We start from the raw sequence: 23,688 nt of genomic DNA on the forward strand, positions 1-23,688 counted from the left end.
GCTTTCTTACAGAACCCAAGACCACCTGCCCTGGAGTGGCCCCACCCACAATGATCTGAACCCTGCCATATGAACCAACATTTAAGAAAATGTGTTACATGTTCGCCTGCAGTCTGATTGTGCAGAGACATTTTCTCAACTGAGATTCCCTCCTCTCAGATAACTGTAGCTTGTGTCACATTGATATAAAATTAGCCAACACAGACATGTTGGCTTTGATATCTGTATCTATGTAATCTATGTCTTTGTTTCTTTGCATAGCAATAGGGGTTGATAAATCTTTAAAAACTAGTTGTTAGACATGTAACTTTTTGATTGGTTGGGCATTTAGGGTATTGCAACATTTTGATACTGTAGATAGCTTATAGGAAAAGTAATTTGCCAAACATCATGTTCAAATAAAGTCAAGCAAGATGTGAAGAGACACAAAACATTCAAAGCTATGAGCAATAATGGAAGAGATGAGTAACAGTTAAAAGCTAATTGCTATGTCATGTGTCTATTAGGTTGGGAAAGCTAATAGTTTGCAAATCCCTTTGAGGAGAGTATGGTCTTGAAGAACTTTATAAATTTCTGGCCCTATCACCTGAAGCTTTGGGCAGACCACAAACAGTGACTTAGCACTAAGGTTGAGGCCCAAGAAAGTGAATTCCCAAAATATAAATAGCAGGCAGGATTCCTGCAAGGAAGGACTATGGTCATGTGACTAAGTCATGATGAGAAATAATGGATGTAAAGAAATATTATGAGGTTCAGAATGTCAGACAGGCATACTGATACTAGGGAGTTGATGTTGTGTCTCAGTGCATTAGAGCCATACTTCTTTAAAAAATAAATATTTTATTAGTCATTGTGTGTGTGTGTGTGTATCTGAGTGTGAACATGTACTTATGTGCGTGCAAGTGCCTGTGAGGCCAAAGGCATTGGGTCCTCTAGGTCTGAAGTGGTAGGTGGTTGTTAGCTGCAGAGTCATCTCTCTGTCTCCCTCCATCTGTGCTCTTTTTGTCCTTCCCACTGCAGTGCAAGAGATGATAAGATTGAGTGAACCTGCAGGTTAGGAAAATAGCTCCTCAGGGCTCCAGAAATTAGTCACCTGAAGGTTCTGACAGAGCTTGGAAAGGGAATAATAATACCAAAATGAAAGTTACAGGAATTCTTATGACATTAAAAATTAGTACAGTGTAGCTATTAGGTTCATTTTGCTCCACAAGTTCAGTTCCTGTTGGTTGGCATTGGTCTGTCACCTTTGGTAAGGCAACATGTGGTAAGGAACATGAGTTGGAAGCAAAAGAAGGGACTGGAGGGTCCAGAGTCTAGGTGGTCCCTTCGAGGCATACCCTAGTCAGCTTTCTATGACTAGACCGACCCTCTAAAGGATCCACCCTCTCTTAACAGCATCACATGTTAGAGTGTGGCACATTTAAGATCACATGCCAGTGTGTGAGACATGTAAGATCCCAATTGTATGATGGGCAGGGAAGAGATTTAAGAGTGTGATCTTAACCTCATAGTTATAAACGCAAAGGAAGAGACTCTAGGTCTTGGTTATAGTATGAATTATATAAAGAAGGGTTTTCCCATTCCTTCAATAGATGTGTGTTACCCCTGTAACTGCATTTCACTTTATATTATAATGTGGTCAAGCACTTCAGGTTTGCCATTGTTTTTTATTAAAAGTCTAGTAAATATTAAACCCCAATTTCATTACAGAACCTCCCAATAAGCATGCATCCTTTAAAGTTATAGTTTAATATTATGTTGTCATGTTTTAAAATTAAAGATTATCTACTGCTTTTCAAGTCATCACGAAATGACTAATGTGCCAGAAAGTGGTTTCAATTAATTTTCATGCATGCAGATCAGATAAACACTAAGATTTATGGTTGTGTCTGCCGCCTCCATTAGGCAAGTCTTCAAGTGATCGCAGAAACTGAACCTGGGAAGGCCTGGCTCTGATTTAATTTCTTCTGCTGACTGTGTCTTTTTGTTTCTTTCTTTGTGTTACATCAAGTGTAGTAGTTTATACAAACTGGTTCAGTTTTCTAATTATAAAGAACTGTGTTTCTGGAGGTGTGGATGGTCTGAAACATGGTGTTATCAACTGTGACCAAACACAGATCGAGAATCTTTGTGTTTTCTCTCTCTCATATTGGTGAAAAACGATACTCATTTCTGTTTTTCTCCAGGGGACACTCTAAATATATGTTTGGCATTTTAAATTACAAAATATACTTAAAAGCAAAATTGGACTTCATGGTCCACTCTTATAATCTTAGCACGTGGGACCCAGGTCCAGGAGAATTGTATAGCGAAACCTTTTTCATTATCGTCATTGTCAACATTAACCACCATGGAAACACGTACACGTGTCTGTGAGGGTAACTTGGGGGAGATTCAACTGAGTCCCATGGAAGGATTCACCCTATATGTGGGTAGGCACCATTATAATAATCTGAGTTCCTAGACTTGATAAAAACAAGAAATGGAGCTGAGCACAGTATTCTATTATCTGCTTCCTGACTGCAGCTGCCATGTGATCACTGCCTCCTGCTCCCAGAGCAATGACTTCCTGGACTGTGATGGATTAAATTTCCAAATGGTCAGAATAAACCTTCCTTTCCTTAAGTTGCTTTTGTTATCTATTTGTCACAACAACAGGGTAGGAGGTAGGGGAGGTAGTTGAAGGAGCTCAAGCAAAACCATATGGAGTAGCTCCTTTCCAGTCCTAAAAATACGTGTATGAACTTTTAATAGTTTCTGGGGTTTCTGCTTGTGTAGACTATACTTTTGCATCTAAACCAGCAGTTCTTAACCTGTGGGTTGTGACCTCTTTGGGGAGTATTCAATAAGTCTTTCACAGGGTTCCCCTAAGGCTATTGGAAAACACAGATATTCATATTATACTTAATAGCAGTAACAAAATTATAGTTATGAAGTAATATTGAAAATTATTTTATGGTTGGGAGGTACCACAATATGAAGAACTGTATTTAAAGGTCACAGCAGTAGGAAGTTTGAGAAATACTTCCCCCCACTTCTTTCGCCCTGGGCACTTCAATTTAAGCACATAATGTGTTGTCAAACTAATGACGGCTTCATTCTGGGCTCTGTGCTTTATTGAATTTTATTCCTCAGTGGAACATATTTTCCTTGCTCTTTCCTCATTTTGCCCATGAGGAGGCTTCAATAAATTCATTTTGTTTCTTCTGTTTATCTTCACCAGGCAGACTAGGGAGGCTTCTCAGCTATGTGAGAAAATCTACTCTGGGAGATTGCTCCTGGGCAAGCTGGCCTTGCAACCCCAGGACTGCTTCCTTGGAGATTGACCTAAGGCCCAGGGTGGCATTTTATACTAATTTTATTCCAAGGGGGAAAGTTCTCTGGGAATTCCTTAGGTTCTGCAATGTTCCTCCTGTGTGTCTGCTTGGTTGGGGGGAGGGGTTCCTCCAGAGAAGTTGTCATTTCAGCTGTTACTGATCCCTGCCTGTTAGAATTTCCTTTAACAAAAAAAGACAAGGTGTGCTGCTGGTGCCTCTGTTCTTTTCTTCTGCATTCACTCATATCTGTAGGATTAGCAAGGCCAAAGAAGTGAGGTGTACAGGGTCACTATTGATACTGTAAATTTCCTGTGTCTAGTGTCTTTGGTATTTCTCCTTCTACTCCTTAGAAATTCTCTCTGAAAAGAATTTTTTTATATTTCCTCTATTTTGTATCAGAAGATGAAATTTTTCTCTTCTAATTTTATATGTAGTATTAGTATTAGTATGAAATCACTAATACATACTTACATATTTATAAATACAATTCATATGCAGTCAGTCATCTAATAATTTGTATATAGTTGGATTTTGTTTGACCAGTCACTTGAATTTTTTTAACTTAAAAATCAACTAGATATAGAGAAGAAGTAATAGTAACTTTTCATGGACCCATGGTCCTCCATTATTTCATTATAGTATTTATCTATATGCTTGTTTGTTTGTGATTTGAGACAAAGTCTCTTGTAGCCTAAGCTGGCCTTGACCTTACTGTGTATCTTAGCCTAACCTTAAACCCCTGATCATCCTGTTTCCATATTCCTGATGCTGACAGGTGTGCATTATTATTATTATTATTATTTTTTTTTTGGTTTTTCGAGACAGGGTTTCTCTGTATTGTTTTGGAGGCTGTCCTGGAACTCACTCTGCAGACCAGGCTGACCTTGAACTCACAGAGATCCGCCTGCCTCTGCCTCCCAAGGGCTGGGATTAAAGGCATGCGCCACCAATGCCCGGCTAATATATCTTAAAATGAATGGTGCCTTAGCATTTCTAAAATGTGTTTCAGGAAGGAGAAAATATTTTCTACTTGGCAGTTGATGATATTGAAACTGATACAGAGCTTCTGATTGGCTACCTGGACAGTGATGCTGAGACAGAGGAGGAGGAGCAACAATCTCTGACCGTGACCAAAGAAGGCAAAGTTGAGCACTCTAAGGGACAGTCGGCAGCTGCAAGCAAAGGTACTGCATCTTCATTTGGTGATCTCAAGGAAGAGACATTGAAGAGGAAGGTAGTTTGAATTACTTGAATTATACTTGCGTGTTTGACATGGTATTATTAAAATAGTTTTTGTCAAAACTGTGCTCAATAGTAGCAAAAGACTGTTCAAGCTAAGTAGCGATTGTCTTGTAGGATGGCCAAGGTAGCGGGGTGGCCAGCTCTGGTTCTTGTCGTCAGTGTGGTAACACAGTAAAGGACTGTCTACTCCTCCACTGGCTCTGCCAATAATCAGTTTAAAATGCTGAACCAGTAAAAAGATCGCCCAGGCTCTGAGGGATTAATCTCATGTACACCTGCAGAGGTCAGATGTGCAAGGTGGTCCTGCTGTGTCCTGGACAAATGGTTCCTGTGCTCCGTCTTATGAGATCTTCTGGAATCTAGACCTTCTGGCAGGCTACTTGTATCCTGGTCACAGGAGCAGGCAGGATTGCTAGTTTGTCCTTGTTTGGGGACTAGTAGCTTCAGGTGACCATAGGTGAAACCTGCAGTCCAGGAACAGATGTGAAATAGTCAAATTATTGCTGGGCCTTGTATTGTGCCCTGAAGAAAATTTGAGGGAAATGGTAAGAGCACTGTTGCAGCACACTGTGTCTTCATCCGCTTGGACTGCAGTGCGTTCTTTTCGACAACCCAAGGTTTCTTCTTCAGTGTTTTGTTGTATGGAATGTTCAAGATGAAGGATCAGCACATTTGCTGTCTGACCTCTGTCTTGTTTGCAAAAGTGAAACATACAAAAAAAAAAAAAAAACCAAAACCCTGGAGTACTATTCAGCAGAAAAAAATAATGGAATCATGAGATTCGCAGGCAAATGGATGACACTAGAAGAAACCATCCTGAGTGAGGTAACCCAGTCACAAAAAGAGAAACATGGCATGTACTCTCTCATATATGGATTTTAGACATAGATCTGGGGAGTGCCAGCCTACAATCCCATGGGCAGACAGTCTGGGAAACAGAAACTTCATTTAGTGGCTGATCGAAGAAGAGGCAGACTCCCTTGGTTAAGTACTGAGCTGAACTCAAGAAAGCCAGTAACAGAGAGGGAGGACTGGTGATCAAAGGGATTAAGACTGGGCTGGTTTAACCCCCCAGAAACAGCTGACCAGACAAAGGTTAACTCTTGAATCCCAGGCATCAGCCTGGGAAGCCAGCATGGGACTGATCAAGACCCCCTGAATCTGGGTGTCAGTGAGGAGGCCTAGGGAATCTATTGAGCCTTGGGCAGCAGATCAGTACCCATCCCAAGTATATGCACGGACTTTGGACCCCCATAGAACAATGTGAGGTGCACTCTCACCCTGAACTCTTGGGGAAGGGTCTAGGCCCTGCCCTATATGAAATGACAGACTATGGACACCCCCATGGAGGGCCTCACCCTCCCTGGGGGAATGAGGGGATAACGGGGGGGGGTTGGGGGGAGGGCACGAGAGGAGGGGAGGGAATGGGAGAGGGACCTGGAACTGACTTGTGAAGCAACCTCGTTTCTTATCTAAATTTAAACTGGAAAAAAAAAATAAAACAGTTTCACAAAAAAAAAAAAGAAACACATATGCCACATGTGCTAAGCACAGGGTGAAGGTATATGCTCAAGACCACCCTACTCCATTTGTACTGCATAACCAAGTAAAAAAAAAAAACCCCACAAACAAAACCCCAGCAAAAGAGACAAAGATGCCACCCATAAGTTTACCAGAGTAGAGTTTGATAACATGATGTGACACCTTAAGTATGGAAATGACTTGGAATTAGAAGTGGGGAAAAGAGCAGCATGGGAAAGTGGACATAAAGCATTACTTTGCTCTTCACAGACTGAACACATGTAGCTTTGGCATGCACCAGCTGTGTCTTCAGGGTGCCAATATTCATTACTTAATTTTTTCACATTTACTACCTTTTAATGCTCATTTTACTGGGTAATCAGTCAAAACTATATAGTATTAACGGCACCGTGAAGAACTTGGGTGGAGTTCTTCCTGTCATGTGGAATGGGGTGCCTCACCCGCTGCACCAGCCCCAGTCAGCCCTGAAGATGACCCATTTTCTAGGAAAAGTTTTGCTTTGCGCTCAGCATTTGTTATCATTTCTGATCTGAAACATTAACTTTAAAAGGGAAACTAGAGATCAAATTTGATTTTGTATTGCTTCTGTGAAGCATACTAAAATGATTTTTAAGATAGTTTTTCTGATAACATTTTTGTTTTCCATTCGATGTAGGTAATGTTTATATTTGTTAGATAAAATAAAGTTTGACTGTAAATTGATTTTGAAATGAGGGCCAGAGCTAGTTCCTGGCTTGTGAACTCTGGTGTAATGTTGCACAGGTCACTCTGAAGAGGACTATGCCTGTCCACAGTGTGAATCGAGCTTTTCCAGTGAGGAGATCCTTAGTGAACACCGTCAGACCTTCCACCAGAAACCCACGGGGGAGAAAGAGTTCAAGTGCGAGAGCTGTGGGAAGAAGTTCCCTGTGAGGCAGGCCTTGCAGAGACAGTGCGTATGCTCAGGGCGTTTCAGCTTACGAACAGATGCTCGACTGTTCACTTTGCCTGACGTTGCACTGAATATGTGTGTCTCTGTGTGTGAGCACGTAGCGATGCCTGTGTGGGAAAGTGAAGGGAAGCATGAGTTCATCTTTTCTGAGTGTGTCTTACTGAGTTTTGACAACTATTTATGCTAGCTCTTCTCTGTTTCATACTTGCCACTAAATATTACACTTATTTCCTATTCTGGAATTTACATATACACAGTTTAGCCATTACATTGATGTTATTTACTGAGTATCACTTATTTGCTCTCTTACTTCTTTTAAAGATGTTTAAGTAATGACTACTTCAATGTAGAAATAGTAAATGGATAGGAAGCACTTTCATAGTGACTTGTAAGAATAGTTTGAAGATGAATAGAGCATAGGTGACAGTGCAGTGAATTACATGAGTTAACTCTTCACATCATCTTGATCACTTATGTTCACACCGTATAAAATTAGCCTCTATTTTAACACCTTGTAAGATCAGACTTACCAATAGTGAGAGAATATACAGAGACTATAAATTTCTATACTTAGCAGACTGTCACCTTACAGGAGTAAAACATCTTCCAGGCTTATTGTTCATTTTTCATTTTGTTCAATTCTGTCTGTCTATCTGTCTGTCCATCTGTTATCTACATATAGATATGACTTATACATTATATGTATCAGCTTTTACTTATGAAATTTGAAAATAAATTTGTTTACATGTAATAAATCTTTAGAAAAGATGATACCTTTAGGATGGATTAAGCACTTAGAGATTTTATTAACTCCTTTAAAAAAAGTCAAGCACGAGTTACAAACCTTTTAATAAGTTAACTTTATAGCCTGTATTCTATTAGCTTTTATATGTATTTTATTGCACCATATTATATTTTGAGCCATATCTTAGAGCTAAATAAGGCACCATTAAAAATGTAGCAGACTAAAGGCAGGGTGTCAGGAGGAGGATGAGAGCATAACTCAGCACTCGGGCCTTCTTCCCTCCCTTCTCCATGTTCACTGAGCAGCCAGATGCAGCCTAAAGGCTTCTCCAGTGTTCATTGTTCTATCTGCAATAATTTCAGGTCAGCACTGAGGTCTAGTGTCTAGTTATAAAGTGACTTTTACAAATTAGCAGATCATCTTTGCATACATATTTTCATACTTGGAGTTAGCATTATACTAAGTAAACTGAAGAATTTAAGTACTTCTTTCTTATCTACGTAATTAAAGCTTGAGATGACCCCGAGACTCCTGCAGGAAGAATGTCCTAGGAGGCATGGCTTACAGAAGCCTGCTGTGATGTTTAAAGTCTGTAGGTATGTCTTCATTATGTCTTCTGTTCCCCTTGCTACTTGTCTTATAGTTTTGAGCAACACCAGAAGGCTTGCCGAGGGGATGCAAGGTTTGTGTGCAAGGTCGACAGCTGTGGGAAGAGGCTGAAAAGCAAGGACGCCCTGAAAAGGCACCAGGAAAATGTCCACACTGGTGAGGAGGCATCAGACAGTCCTTTCTAACTGGGCTCCCTCTCCCCAGGTCATGGGGTCTCTTTTAAATTCTCTTTTGTGAGGAGGGAGCTGGCTTCCCATCGTGCTTCCCATCGATGCACATCTCTTACCTGCTTGTATGTTTTCACTGAACACTATTTTTGAAGTTGATTTCAGCAGCGTTTATTATTTTCCCCATGTCAGAATTAATCACTACTGTAAACCAAGCTCACACTTAGCTGTTTTTGTCACTCAGGTATACTGTTTGACCACTTCACTGCTTTAGTGTATAAATTTTGTTTTTCACACATTGTTGAAATTGATGGTTTGTAGGTACTTTGAAACTGTGAAGTGATGTACTTCTGTCTTAATATTTTACAGGAACATTCAGTGCCTTTAGTGTTTGTATTTCTTTAGTGTTTGTATTTTGTCACGGAGTTGAAAATATTTGAATTTTCAGCAAACACTTGCTTAACTCCTTGTAATCACCAGCCAAACAGTAAAACAAATATAACAATTGATTGTCACCTAGGAAACAAATATAACAATTGATTGTCACCTAGGATTTTGTCCTTGGTACTTTCTCATCCATCAGTGAATATAATTTGGTTTGTGATAGCTGATTCACTGTGGGACTTTTTCTCTTCTTTGCTGTCTGTTTTGTAAAGGAGTTCAAGACCCAAGGAAATCATGTCATTCTGTGCATGTATTTTTCTCTTGTATTAACTTTTACCTGCCACTTCTGGAAGTGGGTAGAAATGAACCATTGGATAGGGAGGAAACTCTTTTCTTCCTTCTTGTTTATTCTCACAATTAGGTGAAAAGAGTGACTGATACCCAGCATCTGGACATCTGTTGCCTGAAAATAACGGCCTTTAATAATAAGGTGACAAGAAGTTAGCATGAGTGTGCCCGCCAGCCTTACTTCATCACTGACTGGGCCTGCTCAGTGTAAGCCATGAGCAATGTTCTGATGACTCGATGTGAAGCTTTGTGAACCAGCCTTCAGGGATGCCAACCATCAAGACTTCCCAGTGTTGCTTTGTGTCTTTCTTTTTGAAGAACATATGTCTGGTATATAGAAAATGAGTTCCCCCATTGAATTTGAAATATGCTGGTGCTTTTCATATGATGGCAGAAGCAGGCATAATTTTTCAACAGATTTGCCTTCATTTTTCTCCTTAATGCTATTTTGGCTAAAATGCTGTTCTTAATTTTCTCCATCTTTGTCTGCAATGTATTTTAACCAAACTTTTATGTCAGTATAAAGTCAACTTTGCTGAACTAAGTAAAAAGCCAGATGGATGCTACAACTCTGGAAACTTTTCTGTCCTCATAACTAGGCATATGGTCTTCCTGCTGTGCTTATAGAGTAATTTTTTGAGTCTTCTTGTAATTGGCCTTGGGTTGCTTACTATTGCAGCTTGGGCATTTGTGGTAATTTTGCAGGAAACAATTTATACATGAAGATTTTGTTTCATCATCATTGTCCAATGTTGCAGGTCATGATAAGATGTGGAAGCTGCTGTGTTTTAGCTTAGGTCTCCATGTACATGTCTTATTTGGTTTGGTACATGATTTCATTTTCTCATCCACAGGCTGTCTTATGCTTCTCCCCTTTTCTCTAAAGTAGCCATGATTGGGAGAGTACTTCCTATTATAGCAAGGAAAGTAGCACTCAGCTGTGGCTGAGGACTCTGTGTAAGAACAGGGATACTCGAGGAACGAGGAAATCTTGTTACTTCTATACTGACTGATGGTGAAGCATGCCCTTGTTAGGTGATGCACTGGAGAAGGTAGAGGAAGAGAGAAACTGGATATTTAGAGATGGACCCACTTTGCTTTTTGTAGAAACAATAGCACACAGTGTGTATGTAAGTGTGGTTATATGGCTTTCATGACCATCGCTTGCTTCTGTGACTGTCTCTGTGATTTGTTATTGTTGTTTGATTTCCTGGCACTGATGGTTTAACCCAAGACACTGCACACCCACTGAACTATATCACCATATCCCCATCTCCTGAAAGTTACAAACCATGTATTCCTGAATATAGGAAGGCAAAAGTCTATGAACTCTGTGGATGCCAACACAAAGGGGTGTTTATGAGAAATAACTTTTTTCTGTATCCTCATAAGCTGTTTCTATATTTCTCTACATGAATCCAGTATTCCAGCTGAAAGATGAAAAAAAGACGTGAGGAAGAGAGAGTAGGGAATGGAGATTGGTACCAAAGCAAAGGCAAGTGTAGAATGGAATGGTAGGAGGGGAGATGTCAAACTCTTCCTCTCTTCTTCAATCCTTTTACCTGCTTTAAGGGAAGACCAGGACCTGGACTCAAGAAGAGGTCTGGTAGTACTGTGCCAGGAAGGTGGACATCCGAGACAATGGGTGTTGGAAAGATGGAATGTTTTTTTTCTCGGTGATCTTTCTGCAATATATTTATACAGACTGATGAACAAGTACATGCGGGCTAATGTTAATCTTTCTGTGGGAAAAGTTGGTATTTTGAATCCCTGTTGTCATCATCAAACAAATTTTCTTGGCTGTGTAGTCTGTAGAGTGCTTTCAACATGTTAAACTTGCATGCTATTACCATGAATATCTTGTTATCTTGAGAAGCACGATGAAAACTCCTACTTTTCTTTTTCTAAAGGTTTGCTTTCTTTTCATATACATAGTTATACAATATAATCAAACAACACAGTGTTATTAGTTTTTGTGTCCCAGGTGCATGTCCCTGAGGTTGGAGTGAAATGAATACAGGATTCTCTCACCTTGTTTGGGTGACATGATGGACACAGGGTGCTGCATTATGCTAAATAATTTACTTTGGGAGTTTTTACATCAATCATTTAAAATTATTAAATATCATTTTGAAGTTGTGTTGGTACAGATAGTATGGTTATGACGTTGCATTTTGAGATTCTTTTAACTCTTTTCTTTTGTCACTGTGAAGTTTGAAATATGAAATATAATCATTGTAAAAGTAGACAAAATTTAGTCTTGGTTTGGTTTTCTAATAGTGTAGATTGCCAATGTATTATTATTATTTTTATTTAACTTAGAAACAAGCTTGCTTCACATGTCAATCCCAGCTCCCTCTCCCTCCCCTTCTCTCCCACTCCCAGCAACCTCTCTACCCCCCTACTCCAACTCCCCTTCAATCCCCAGGGAGGGTGAGGCCCTCCATGGGGGATCTCCAGAGTGTGTCATATCTTCCAGCTCAGGGCCTAGGCCCTTCCCCATGTGTCCAGGCTGAGAGGGCATCCCTCCATGTGGAATGGGCTCCCAAAGTCCATTCTTACACCAGAGGTAATATTGCTGAGGCCTCCTCACTGACACCCACATTTAGGGGTCTGCATCAGTCCCATGCTGGCCTCTCAGTCATCAGTCTGGGGTCCATGAGCTCTCCCTTGTTCAGGTCAGCTGTTTCTGTGGGTTTCACCAGCCTGGTCTTGGTCCCTTTATTCATCACTTCCCCCTCTCTGCAACTGGGTTCCAGGAGTTCAGTTCAGTGTTTAACTGTGGGTGTCTGCCTTTGCTTCCATCAGCCACTGGATAAAGTCTCTAGGATGGCATATAAGGTAGTCAACAATTTCATTATTGGGGAATGGCATTTAAGGTAGCCTCTCCACTATTGCTTAGATTGCCAATTGGTGTCATTCTTGTAGATTTCTGGACATCTCACTAGTGCCAGATCTCTCCTCGAACCTACAATGGCTCCTTTTATTATAGTATCTCTCATCCTGTTCTCCTCTGTTCTTCCCGGACTCAACCTTCTTGCTCCCCCATACTCCCCTCTCCCCTTCTCTTCTCCCCTTGTGTTTCTCACAGCTTCCTCTCCCCTCCCCACCTGCTCCCAATCAGCTCGGAGATCCTGTCCCATTCCCCTTCTCCAGGGTACCATGCATATCTCTCTTAGGGTCCTCCCCGTTTCTCAGAGTCTCTGGCGATGGGTTGTAGGCTGGCAATCCCCTGCTCCATGTCTAAAATCCATATATGAGTGAGTACATACATGTTTTTTTTTTTTTTGTTATTGGGTTACCTCACTCGGGATGACTTATTTTAGTGCCATTCATTTGCCTGTAAATTTTAAGATCCCCTTGTTTTCTTCTCCTGAGTAGTACTCCATTGTGTAAATGTACCACATTTTCTCTATCCACTCTTTAGTTGAGGGGCATCTAGGTTGCTTCCAGGTTCTGGCTATTACAAATAATGCTGCTATGAACATAGTTGAGCAGATGTCCTTATTATATGAATGTGCAACTTTTGGGTATATGACTAAGAGTGGAATTGCTCGATCTTGTAGCAGACTGATTCCCATTTTCCTGAGGAATCTCAATACTGATTTCCAAAGTGACTGTATGAGTTGGCACTCCCACCAGCAGTAGAGGGGTGTTCCCCTTTCTCCACATCCTCTCCAGCATAAACTGTCATTGGTGTTTTTTATTTTAGCCATTCTGACATAGAGTTGTTTTGATTTACAGTTCCCTGATGGCAAAGGATGTTATGCACTTTCTTGTCTATCAGCCATTTTAGACTCCTCTATTGAGAATTCTCTACTTAGTTTTGTAACTCAATTTTTAATTGGATTGTTTGGTGTTTTGGTGGCTAGCTTCTTGAGTTTTTTGTAAATTTCAGAGATCAGCCCAGTGTCAGATGTGGGGTTTGTGAAAATCTTTTCCTATTCTGTGGGTTGCCGTTTTGTCTTGTTGACTGTGTCCTTTGTCTTACAGAAAGCAGTTTCAAGAGGTCTCATTTATTAATTCTTTATCTCAGTGTCTATGCTACTGGCCAGGAAGAGTTCTCCTGTACCAAATTCAAGGGTGCTTTCCACTTTCTCTTCTAAATGGTTCAGTGTGGCTGGATTTATGGTGAGGTCATTGATCCATTTGGATTTATGTTTTGTGCTTGGTGATAGATATGGATCTATCTGCAGTCTTCTACATGCCAGGATCCAGCCAGTTATTCCAGCACCATTTGTTGAAGATACTTTCTTTTTTCCATTGTATACTTTTAGCTTATTTGTCAAAGATTAGGTGTTCATAGGTGTTTGTGTTAATATCGTGGGTCTACAATTCAATTCCATTATTCTGCCTGTCTATTTTTGTGCCAATACCAAGCTGTTTTTATTACTATCTAGAGTAGAGCTTGAAATCAGGGATGGTGAAGTTCTTTTATTGTACAGGGTTGTTTTGGCTATCCTGGGTCTTTTGTTTTGGCATATAAAGTTGAGAATTGCCCTTTCAAGGTCTGTGAAGAATTGTGCTGGAATTTTGATAGGGGTTGCATTGAATCTGTAGATTGCTTTTGATAAGATTGCCGGGTTTTTTTTGTTTGTTTGTTTTTTACTATGTTGATCTTACCCATCCAAGAGCATGGCAGATCTTTCCATTTTCTGGCATCTTCTTTAATTTCTTTTCTTAATGATTCAAAGTTCTTGTCATACAGGTCTTTCACCTGCTTGTTTAGAGTTACCCCAAAATATTTTATGTTGTTTGTGGCTATTTTAAAGGGTGATGTTTCTCTGATTTCTGTCTCAGCAAATTTATTATCTGTAAATATTGTAGGACTCCTTTTTTTTCTTTTTTTTTGGTTTAATCTTGTATCCTGCCACTTTGCTGAAGGTGTTTATCAGCTGTAGGTAGAATTCTTTAGGTCACTTATGTAGACTATCATTATCATCTGCAAGTAGTAAAAGTTTTACTTCTTACTTTCCAATTTGTGTCCCCTTGATCTACTTTTGTTTTATTATTGTTCTAGCAAGAACTTCAGGAACAATATTGAAGAGATATGGAGAGAGTGGACAACCTTGTCTTGCTCCTGATTTTAGAGGAATTGCCTTGAATTTCTCTCCATTTAGTTTGATATTGGCTGTCAGTTTATGGTAAATTACATTTATTATGTTTATTATGTTATTCCTGTTATCCCTGATGTCTCCAGACCTTTATCATGAAAGGGTGTTGAATTTTGTCAAGGGCTTTTTCAGCATCTAGTGAGATGATCATGTGGTTTTTTCTTTTTCAGATTGATTACATTGTTAGATTTTTGTATGTTGAACCATCCCTACATCCCTGGGATGAAGCCTGCTTGATCATGGTGTATGATTTGTCTGATGTGTTCTTGGATTCGATTTGCCAGTATTTTATTGAGTATTTTTGCATCAGTGTTCATGAGGTAGATTGGTCTGTAATTCTCTATCTTAGTTGTATCTTTGCTTGGTTTGATACCAAGGTAATTGGAGCCTGGTAAAAAGAGTTGGCAGTGACCCTTGTGCTTCTATTGTTTGTAACCATTTGAAGAGTTTTGGTATTAGCTCTTCCTTGAATTTCTGGTAGAATTCTGTGCTGAAACCATGTGACCTTGCACTTTTTTTAGTTGGAAGACTTTGGTGGCTGCTTCTATTTCATTAGGGGTTACAGGTCTATTTAAATTGTTTATCTGTTCTTGATTTAATTTTGGTAAGTGATATCTATCCATTTCCTTTAAATTTTCCAATTTTGTCGAGTACATGTTTTCAAAGTATGACCTGAAGATTCTCTGGATTTCCTCAGTGTCCGTTGTTATTTCCCGCTTTTCATTTCTTATTCTGTTAATTTGCGTGTTCTCTCTGTCTTTTGGTTAGAGTGGATAAATCTTTGTCAATCTTGTTGATTTTTTTCAAAGAACCAAATCTTTGTTTCATTGATTCTTTGAGTTATTTTCTTTGTTTCTACTTCATTGATTTCAGCTCTTAATTTGACTATTTCCTGGCATCTACTTCTCTGGGTGGATTTGCTTCTTCTGTTTTAGAACTTTCAGTTTTACTGTTAATTCTTCAGTGTGGCTATTCTACAGTTTCTTCATGTGGGCACTTAGTGCTATGGACTTTCCCCTTAGAACTGCTTTCAGAGTGTCCCATATGTTGTGCCTTCGTTTTCATTGAGTTCTAGGAAGTCTTTGATTTCTTTCTTTATTTCTTCCTTCACTCAGAAGTGATACAATTGAGTATTGTTCTATTTCCATGGGTTTGTGGAGTTTCTTCAATTTGTGTTGTTGTTGAATTCTAACTTTAAAGCAGGATGGTCTGATAATATACAGGGGGTTATTACAATTTTTTTGTATCTGTTGAGGTTTGCTTTATTGCCAAGTATGTGGTCAACTTTAAAGAAGTTAACATGTGGATCTGAGAAGAAGGTATATTCCTTTGTGTTTGGATGGAATTTTCTATAGATGTCTGTAAAACCTAATTGGGTCATAACTTCTGTGAGTTCCTTTGTTTCTTTGTTAAGTTTCTGTCTGGTAGTCATGTCTACTGGTGAAAGTGGGGTATTGAAGTCTCCCACTATAAGTATGTGGGGTTTAATGTGTAATTTGAGTTTTATTAATGTTTCTTTTACGAGTATGGGTGATTTTCTATTTGGGGTATAGATGTTCAGAATTGAGACTTCATCCTGATGAATTTTTCTTGTGATGAATATGAAATCGCCTTCTTCATCTCTTTTGATTGATTTTAGTTTGAAGTCTAAATTTTAGTTATTAGGATTACTACACCCACTTGTTTCTTAGGGCCATTTGATTGGAAAATCTTTTCCCAACCCTTAACTCTGAGGTAACATCTGTCTTTGAAGGTGAGGCATGTTTCTTGTATGCAGCAGAAGGATGGATTCTGTCTTCATATCCATTCTCTTAGCCTGTGTTTTTTTTAATAGGTGAGTAAAGACCATTGATATTGAGGGACTATTAATGACCATTGGTTGTTTATTCTTGTTTGTTTTGGATTCGTTTTTGATGGTGGTATTGTGTGTGAGTTTTTCCCTATTTTTGGCTTTTGGTTAAATGAGATTATCTATTACCTATGTTTTTGTGAGTGTAGTTAACTTCCTTGGGTTGGAGTCTTCCTTCCAGAACTTTCTATAAGGCTGGATTTGCGGATATGTATTGGGTAAATCTGATTTTGTTATGGAATATCTTGTTTTTTCCATCTATAGTGGTTGAGGGTTTGCTGGATATAGTAGTCCGGGCTGGAAGCTGTGATCTCTTAGTGTTTGTAAAACATCTATTTAAGTCCTTCTGGCTTTCAGAGTTTCCAAGGAGAAGGCAGGTGTAATTCTGTTTGTCTGCCTTTATATGTTACTTGGTCTTTTTCCTTCACTGCTCTTAATATTCTTTCTTTATTCTTTATGTTTGGTGTTTTGATTATTATGTGGAGAGGGGACTTTTATTTTGATCCAGTCTATTCCGTGTTAGGTAAGCTTCTTGTACTTTTGTGGGCATGTCCTTCTTCAGGTTGGGAATGTTTTCTTCTATCATTTTGTTGAATATGTTTTCTGCACCTTTGAGCTGGGCTTCTTTCCCTTCTTCTATACCTATTATTCTCAAGTTTGGTATTTTCACGGTGTCCCATATTTCCTGGATATATTGTGTTAAGGATTTGTTGGATTTAAGATTTTCTTTGGTTGATTTTCCTCTAGTTCATCTTCAATACCTGATAGTCTGTGTTCCATCTGTTGTATTCTGTTGATTATGCTTCCATCTCTAGTTCCTGATCATTTACTCAGGTTTTCAATTTCCAGCATTCCCTCAATTGTCTCTATTTCAGTTTTCAGGTCTTGATCTGTTTGAATTGTTTCTTTCATCTGTTTGATTGTCTTTTCTTGGCTTTCCTTAAGAGATTTGTTGATTTCTTGTGTTTTTTGGTTTGTTTTTTCTTCCATTTCTTTAAGGGATTTTCTTATATCCTCTTTTCATGATGTTTTTAAGGTCATTCTCTTCTGTTTCTTCTGCTTTGGGATGTTCAGGTCTTGTTGGTGTAGAATTCCTAGACTCTGGTGGTGTCATATAAGTCTGTTGTTGGGTGTGTTCTTATACTGTTGTCTTCCCATCTATTCTTCCAGTTGGTATTCGTGGGGTCTCTCCCTCTCCTAGTGGGTATGGGTTCAAGGCTCTACCTTCTCCTCTCTGTCTCTCTCTCTATCAGAGGGTGGAAGACTAGAATGCCAGCTGATAATGCTGGCTGACTGCGTTGTACTGCCTCTAGATCCCTCTCAGGATTCTTTGGCAGGAAGGGTCTGAGTGCTGTGGGTCAGGGGTCTCGAAGAGGGTGAGGTGTGCTAGAAAAGCCCCTGGTACCCATCTGTCTGTCTACTGGAGGATGGAAGAACCGCCAATGTATTACTGTGTTACTGTGGCTGATTTTATATTATACTATTTATTAATGCTTATTTAATAAGGCATGAACTCAAATTCTATAGGAATTGATTACTGAAAGAATAGTCTGTGAATAACAATGAAAGGAACTCATTTAATGAAAGGTAAAGGAGATGGAAAGATCAATTTATGAATTAATAATGTTCACTTTTTCTTGTAAAAGCATATTTGATTTTATTTTGTGGAAACATTTTCTCTAAATATGATTTTTTTTGGTTTTTCGAGACAGGGTTTCTCTGTATTGTTTTGGAGCCTGTCCTAGTACTAGCTCTGTAGACCAGGCTGACCTTGAACTCACAGAGATCCGCCTGCCTCTGCCTCCCGAGGGCTGGGATTAAAGGTGTACAACCACCATCGCCCAGTTCTAAGACGATTTTAACAGATGGAGAAGTCAAACATTATTTGATATATATAGAAACTGGTGATCTGGAGACATTCAAGTTTGAAAAGAAAGACTTGAGTATAACAGCCTAGAATTCTAAATCATGAGGATGAAATCCTGTAGAGGGGATACTGTGCCAACCTCAGTTAATCTATGATGCTGTTTCATCCCTGTCTTAGGTGATCCTAAGAGAAAACTCATATGCTCCGTGTGTAATAGAAGGTGCACTTCATTGTCAAGCCTGCAGGAGCACAGGAAGGTGAGTGAGAGCCTATTGGTCACAAGGCTTTCTGTTATGATCTGCCATATGCACTTGGTTGACACATGTAGACACCAGGGGGGACAGTCTTCATTATTGGTCCTCTCTACCTGCCTTGTTTGAGACAGACTCTGGTTCTCTGGTGCAAGCACCAGATTGTCTGGCTCCTGAGCTTCTGAGGGACCTCCTTTCTCTGCCTTTTGTACCATCATAGGAACACTGGTGTTGCAGACATGCTTTTATGTGGGTTCTGGGAATTTGAACTTACAACTGCATGCTTGCAGACTGTGCTTTACACACTGAGTCTCACGGTCCTGTACATCTCTTTTGTTCTCTCTTATTAATGCTAGGACTTCGGAAATAGAGTCTGAAGCAAAAATATAAAGTATATCGGAGCTTGTATTTCTAAACACCCCTATTTAAAAGTCTATGATTTATTTCCTGAATGTATTTAATCTTAGATGATGATGTTTAAGATATTTTAACAGAGTGTTTTAGCAAACTTAGTCATGGAGCCCATTTCTGAATAATTCCTTATTTTCCATTTTTTAAAAAAGTAATATAGAGGCTTTGTCTATAATAGAATAATAGAATAACTTGGTAGAAAAAAGCCTATCTGTTGGTAGAATACAGAAGTTAGAGCTGTGCCTTCAAAGTATAAACATTTGCAGGATTTTAATAAATTGTTAGTGCAAGTAGACTTCCCTCTCTCTATTCTAGAGCAGTCCCTCAAAGCCCTTCTGTATACAAGGGAAATTTTAGTTAAGTCCAAAAGTATTAGTTATTTTAGTTGGCTATCTCTAATGTCTAATAGAGTGTAGTTGCAGTATTTCCCCTTGACAGTAGATGGTGCTTTGTGACAATACTAATTACAGCACAGTACAGTCTTTTATATCACAGTATACTATCCCGTATTGTAATAAAGTACATTGCAATTTTTATTCAGCAATTCAAATAGTAAATTATCACCCTGAAAACCAGCATGGAAAAATTGGAAATTTAACAAAACAGGTTTTCTTAGGTATAATTAAACAGTATTGCCTGTCATTTGTCTGCTAAGTTATGAAAATATCTCTGGCCGTAATTTTCCACTATAAATAAGAGAGTTAATGCAAAAAAAAAATCAAAGAGATTTATGTGCAGTAAATGCTGAAGTTTATCTCATTAGTTTAACCTTGAAAATTGTTTCAAAAACTATAATAACTAAAAATTAAATTAAAAAGGATGTTTTCAGTATTTTATTTAATGATTATTTTATCTATACATTACTTTTTAACATTTCATATAGCAATAGAATCTGAATACCACCAATAAAGTCTTCACTTCTATATGTCACAGAAGATTTGTCATTTTAAACCATCTTATCATTATAAAATTATAAAAGCTTTAAATAAATGTTTCATGTCCTGCCCTTATTTCTTAAACTTCCATATTTAGCTTCACCCACTGTGGGCGTTTGACAGGGAGAGACTGCCTGACCTTCCTCTGTGCCCTGTGGTACTCTGTTTTGAGTTCTCCCACCAGCCCTACACAGGCTCCACACTGCCATCTGTCCCTGCTCAGAACTGGGTGTGGATGAATCTCTGATGTATAGAAGTCAAACCCCAGAGTGTCTGTCACTGCAGAATAACGAGATGCCAGTGAGGAAATTGTCAGCATGACAGATAGAGCACATGAGGGGAGGATGAGGCTGTCTTGGGTTCCAAGTGGCCATGGCAAGAAGAGTGAAAAGAAAAGAGGCTGGATGTGGAAAAGCCAACAGATCCAAGGCTTGTCAGCTAGCCTTATTCTATGCTATGGCAGATGTGAGCTTCAAAACCATCCTCTAATTATTTTACTCTTTAGTGAGCCAAAACTCACTTGTGAAAACCTGGAAAAGGCAGTCACTGGCAGACATCGATACAGGGTTTCTCTGTATTGTTTTGGAGTCTGTTCTGGAACTGGCTCTTTAAGTGAGGCTGGCCTCAAACTCACAAAGATCCACCCTGCCTCTGCCTCCCGAGTACTGGGATTAAAGGTTACTTTTTAATAACTGGTTATCTGTCGATTCAATCTTTTTCAGATTCATGAGATATTTGATTGTCAAGAATGTATGAAAAAGTTTATTTCTGCTAATCAGCTGAAACGTCACATGATCACTCACTCAGGTGAACTATGCACTTTTTGTTTTTTGTTTTTGTTTGTTTTTTAAGACAGGGCTTCTCTGTGTAGCTTCGGCTTTCTTGGAATTTGCTCTGTAGACCAGGTTGGCTTCAAACTCATAACTCAAGAGATCTGCTTGCCTCTGCCTCCCAAGTGGTATGAAAGGTCTGCACCACCACCACCTGGTAGTACAAATACTGAATTCATTGCAAAAGTGTTACTTCATCTTGTTCAAGAAACTGAAAAGGAGCAATCAGAAGCTCTGGCTGTAAGTTCTAGCTTAGTCATGCGATTTCTAAGTTCTTAATTGTCTAGTTATGAAGCAAAGGTTGTTTGGCTACAGGATATGAAAGACTTTCAAAAATCACTGTTTCATTTGGGACTTTGGTTTGATTATTTTTTAATGTATGACATGATATGCTGGCAGCTGTCAAAAGAACTTGGAAGGTTAAATAAGGTCATTTACATAATATATTAGTGTATTTAGTGGAGATTCAACAATTATTGATTTATAATGTTTCTAGATCCAGATACTTTTACATCTAGGTATGGTACTAATAAAATAGAGAAATGAATACATATTTTGAGAAAAATTTCTGAAGGTGTATGTTCATTTAAACAGTTTTGTGAATTAGATTTTTATTTGTTTTTTTCACTTACTAAGACATTAAAGTGTATTGAAATAATTTTTTCCTTATGGCATCCTTAGAATTTAGGCAGGTTATAGTTTGAGGATATTGAAATACACGCTTTAAAATATCTTTGTGGTTTGGAAGAATAGTGTTAGTGAGTTAAAGTCAATGATGGAAAACTATTGGCTTTCGGGTGTGCTTTGTGTGATTTGCACAGAATCATTTGGTTGTTTGCACTATATACCTAGTACATGAATGTGAATGTTAAAACCTACTCAGTGCTTGGCTGCTCCTGAAGATGGAAAGCTCTGCCACATAGGGCCTGCCTGGTCCTGTGTGCTTACTTCCATCACTGACAGATCGCTCAGCATTTCCGACTTGATTGAAACACACACTTTTATTTTTCCATGTAGAAACAGAATTCGTGCTTTGAATTTAAACTTTTATTTCAAAGGTTTAGTTTTCAAAACATGTATAGAAAAGAATAAGCATTTTCATTTGTGAATACTCACACTTCTAACATAGATGAACTACATGAAAGACATTTTTTGTGCTTGTCTGACCATGCCTTAATTTGTTTATGCATAAGAAGTAATTGGAGGACAGCTTCCCCTTGGCCCTTGACCTTTTTTTTTTTTGGTTTTTACGAGACAGGGTTTCTCTGTATTGTTTCAGAGGCTATTGGTCCAGCCCGGCCTTGAACTCACAGAGATCTGCCTGCCTCTGCCTCCCGAGTGCTGGGATTAAAGGCGTGCGCCACCACCACCCGGCGGCCCTTGACCTTTGTGATATTGTCTCTACTCATTTTTCACAGAAAAGCGACCTTATAACTGTGAGATCTGTAACAAATCATTCAAGAGGCTTGATCAAGTGGGTGCCCACAAAGTAATCCACAGTGAAGATAAACCCTATCAGTGCAAGCTTTGCGGAAAGGGATTTGCTCACAGAAACGTTTACAAGAACCACAAGAAGGTAAAGACGCTTACTAACTTCTGTTATTTACTGATTAGCTGATAGGGTTTCAGTTGGTCTCTTAACCAGATGGTTGGGGCATGTGACATGAAGTGAATGGGATGGTTAGATATGGTCCTGCGCCTCCCTTGTCAATACTCACTTAGACTACTGACCTCTTTGACTTCTCCTGTCTCCATCCTCTGCATATTGTCCTCTCAAGCGAAGTGTCCTTGTGTGACTGAGCCTCTTAAATAACTCTCAGCTGCTAAGTAGTTCCAAGGACCCCAAGGTTGCAGCAGTTGCTTGTATTTTTCTGTGTTTCGATGCTCTGTTCGTGCCACCTTTTCTCTGGGTTTCTTGTAATGCACTTTGCTGGGTCTGTCTGTAACTCTGAATGTATTTTAGATATACTGGGCTTTGTTCAACAGCTTGTTTCCATGGTTGTCTGGATCTGTTGTTTTTATACTCAAGGTAAAGCAGAGAGAACCTTTATGATGGGGAATACACTGAGAATGAAGGAGAAGCTTCCCTCACTGTGGCCAAAAGCCATGGGGTGATGGGTGGGAGGCTGGCTCCAGTGCCTCCTTAGAGCGCATTCTTCCAAGTGATGTGACATCTTCCACTAACCTGTACCCTCTAAAGTGTCCACTGCCTTCCAATAAACAGTTTCAGTGAGGTGCCACACCTTCAGCGTCTGAGTGTTTGAGAGACAGCGAATTCCTAAACATACCCGTCACCACCCCGCACTTGAGGACTTGTGGGCATTGTAGGCTTTGGATGGCTTCTTTGTGTTCCCCCTCTTTCTGGCGGATGCCCACTGTATCCAGGATTTGGTGCTGTCAATGCTAAGCTGACAAACTCCAGTTAGGTTACTTTTTTGAAACATTTTGGCAGTGCATTGATCAGGCCCCCTTATCCCAACCAAGAATGACCTTTTTGTTCTTTGCTTCAGGTAATTTCTCTTTTGTACTTTCTTCTTTCTGTATATGACAGAAATGCATAATTATCCAACACTCTTTTTTTATCTTGGTTCGTTCATAAATGTAGAAACCAGATGACAAGTGTTTTCCCTGTCTATTGTTTCATTATGTTTGCAGCCATCCACCATTTTTTTTAGTTTTGTACAGTGCTAAGGATCAAACTCAGGGCCTTGCCCGTGTTTGGCAAGCACTCTACCACTGAGCACATTCCCCTCACTCGCATGAGGAACTTTCTTTGACTGTTTCAATATTCTGATAGTTCTCTTCTTGATCACTTTTATACTCATCTAATTAGGCTTTTGATAGTTAGCACTTTCACTACATCCTGTCCTATCAGGTAAACCATCCAAAAGTGTAACTGTTATGTCACTCTTCTCCTCTACAGCGATGTGACTATCAAATACTACCCACATCATAATGCACATATATCTTCCATGGCTCAGAGTTCTCTGGACCATCAACTCAGTCTGCTTCATAAGCTTATCTTCAGTGCTTTGCAGTAAGCATACCTAAAACTACCTGATAGGTGCTACCTCATATTCTTGTTAAAAGGCTTTTATCAGTGCTGCACCAATGGCTCAGCAGTTAAGAGCACTGGTTGCTCTTCT

General features: G+C 39.3%; 1 protein-coding gene across 3 annotated transcripts in view; it reads left to right on the plus strand.

Annotated features, from left to right (window-relative positions):
- Prdm5 (PR/SET domain 5) overlaps positions 1-23,688 on the plus strand; it is a 161,864-nt gene that overhangs the window by 68,150 nt on the left and 70,026 nt on the right. Inside the window, exons 4-9 of one of the 3 annotated variants that reach the window (XM_005076066.4) lie at positions 4,327-4,501; positions 6,864-7,032; positions 8,421-8,542; positions 18,293-18,372; positions 20,435-20,519; positions 21,961-22,118. In XM_005076066.4, the coding sequence (XP_005076123.1) occupies positions 4,327-4,501; positions 6,864-7,032; positions 8,421-8,542; positions 18,293-18,372; positions 20,435-20,519; positions 21,961-22,118 (789 nt within the window). The remainder of the gene's footprint in view (positions 1-4,326; positions 4,502-6,863; positions 7,033-8,420; positions 8,543-18,292; positions 18,373-20,434; positions 20,520-21,960; positions 22,119-23,688) is intronic. The other 2 variants (XM_040737932.1, XM_040737933.1) reach the window with 2 other exon arrangements.

This window comes from Mesocricetus auratus, unplaced genomic scaffold (genome assembly GCF_017639785.1).
Source record: "Mesocricetus auratus isolate SY011 unplaced genomic scaffold, BCM_Maur_2.0 Super-Scaffold_100676, whole genome shotgun sequence".
Classification (NCBI taxonomy): Eukaryota; Metazoa; Chordata; class Mammalia; order Rodentia; family Cricetidae; genus Mesocricetus; species Mesocricetus auratus.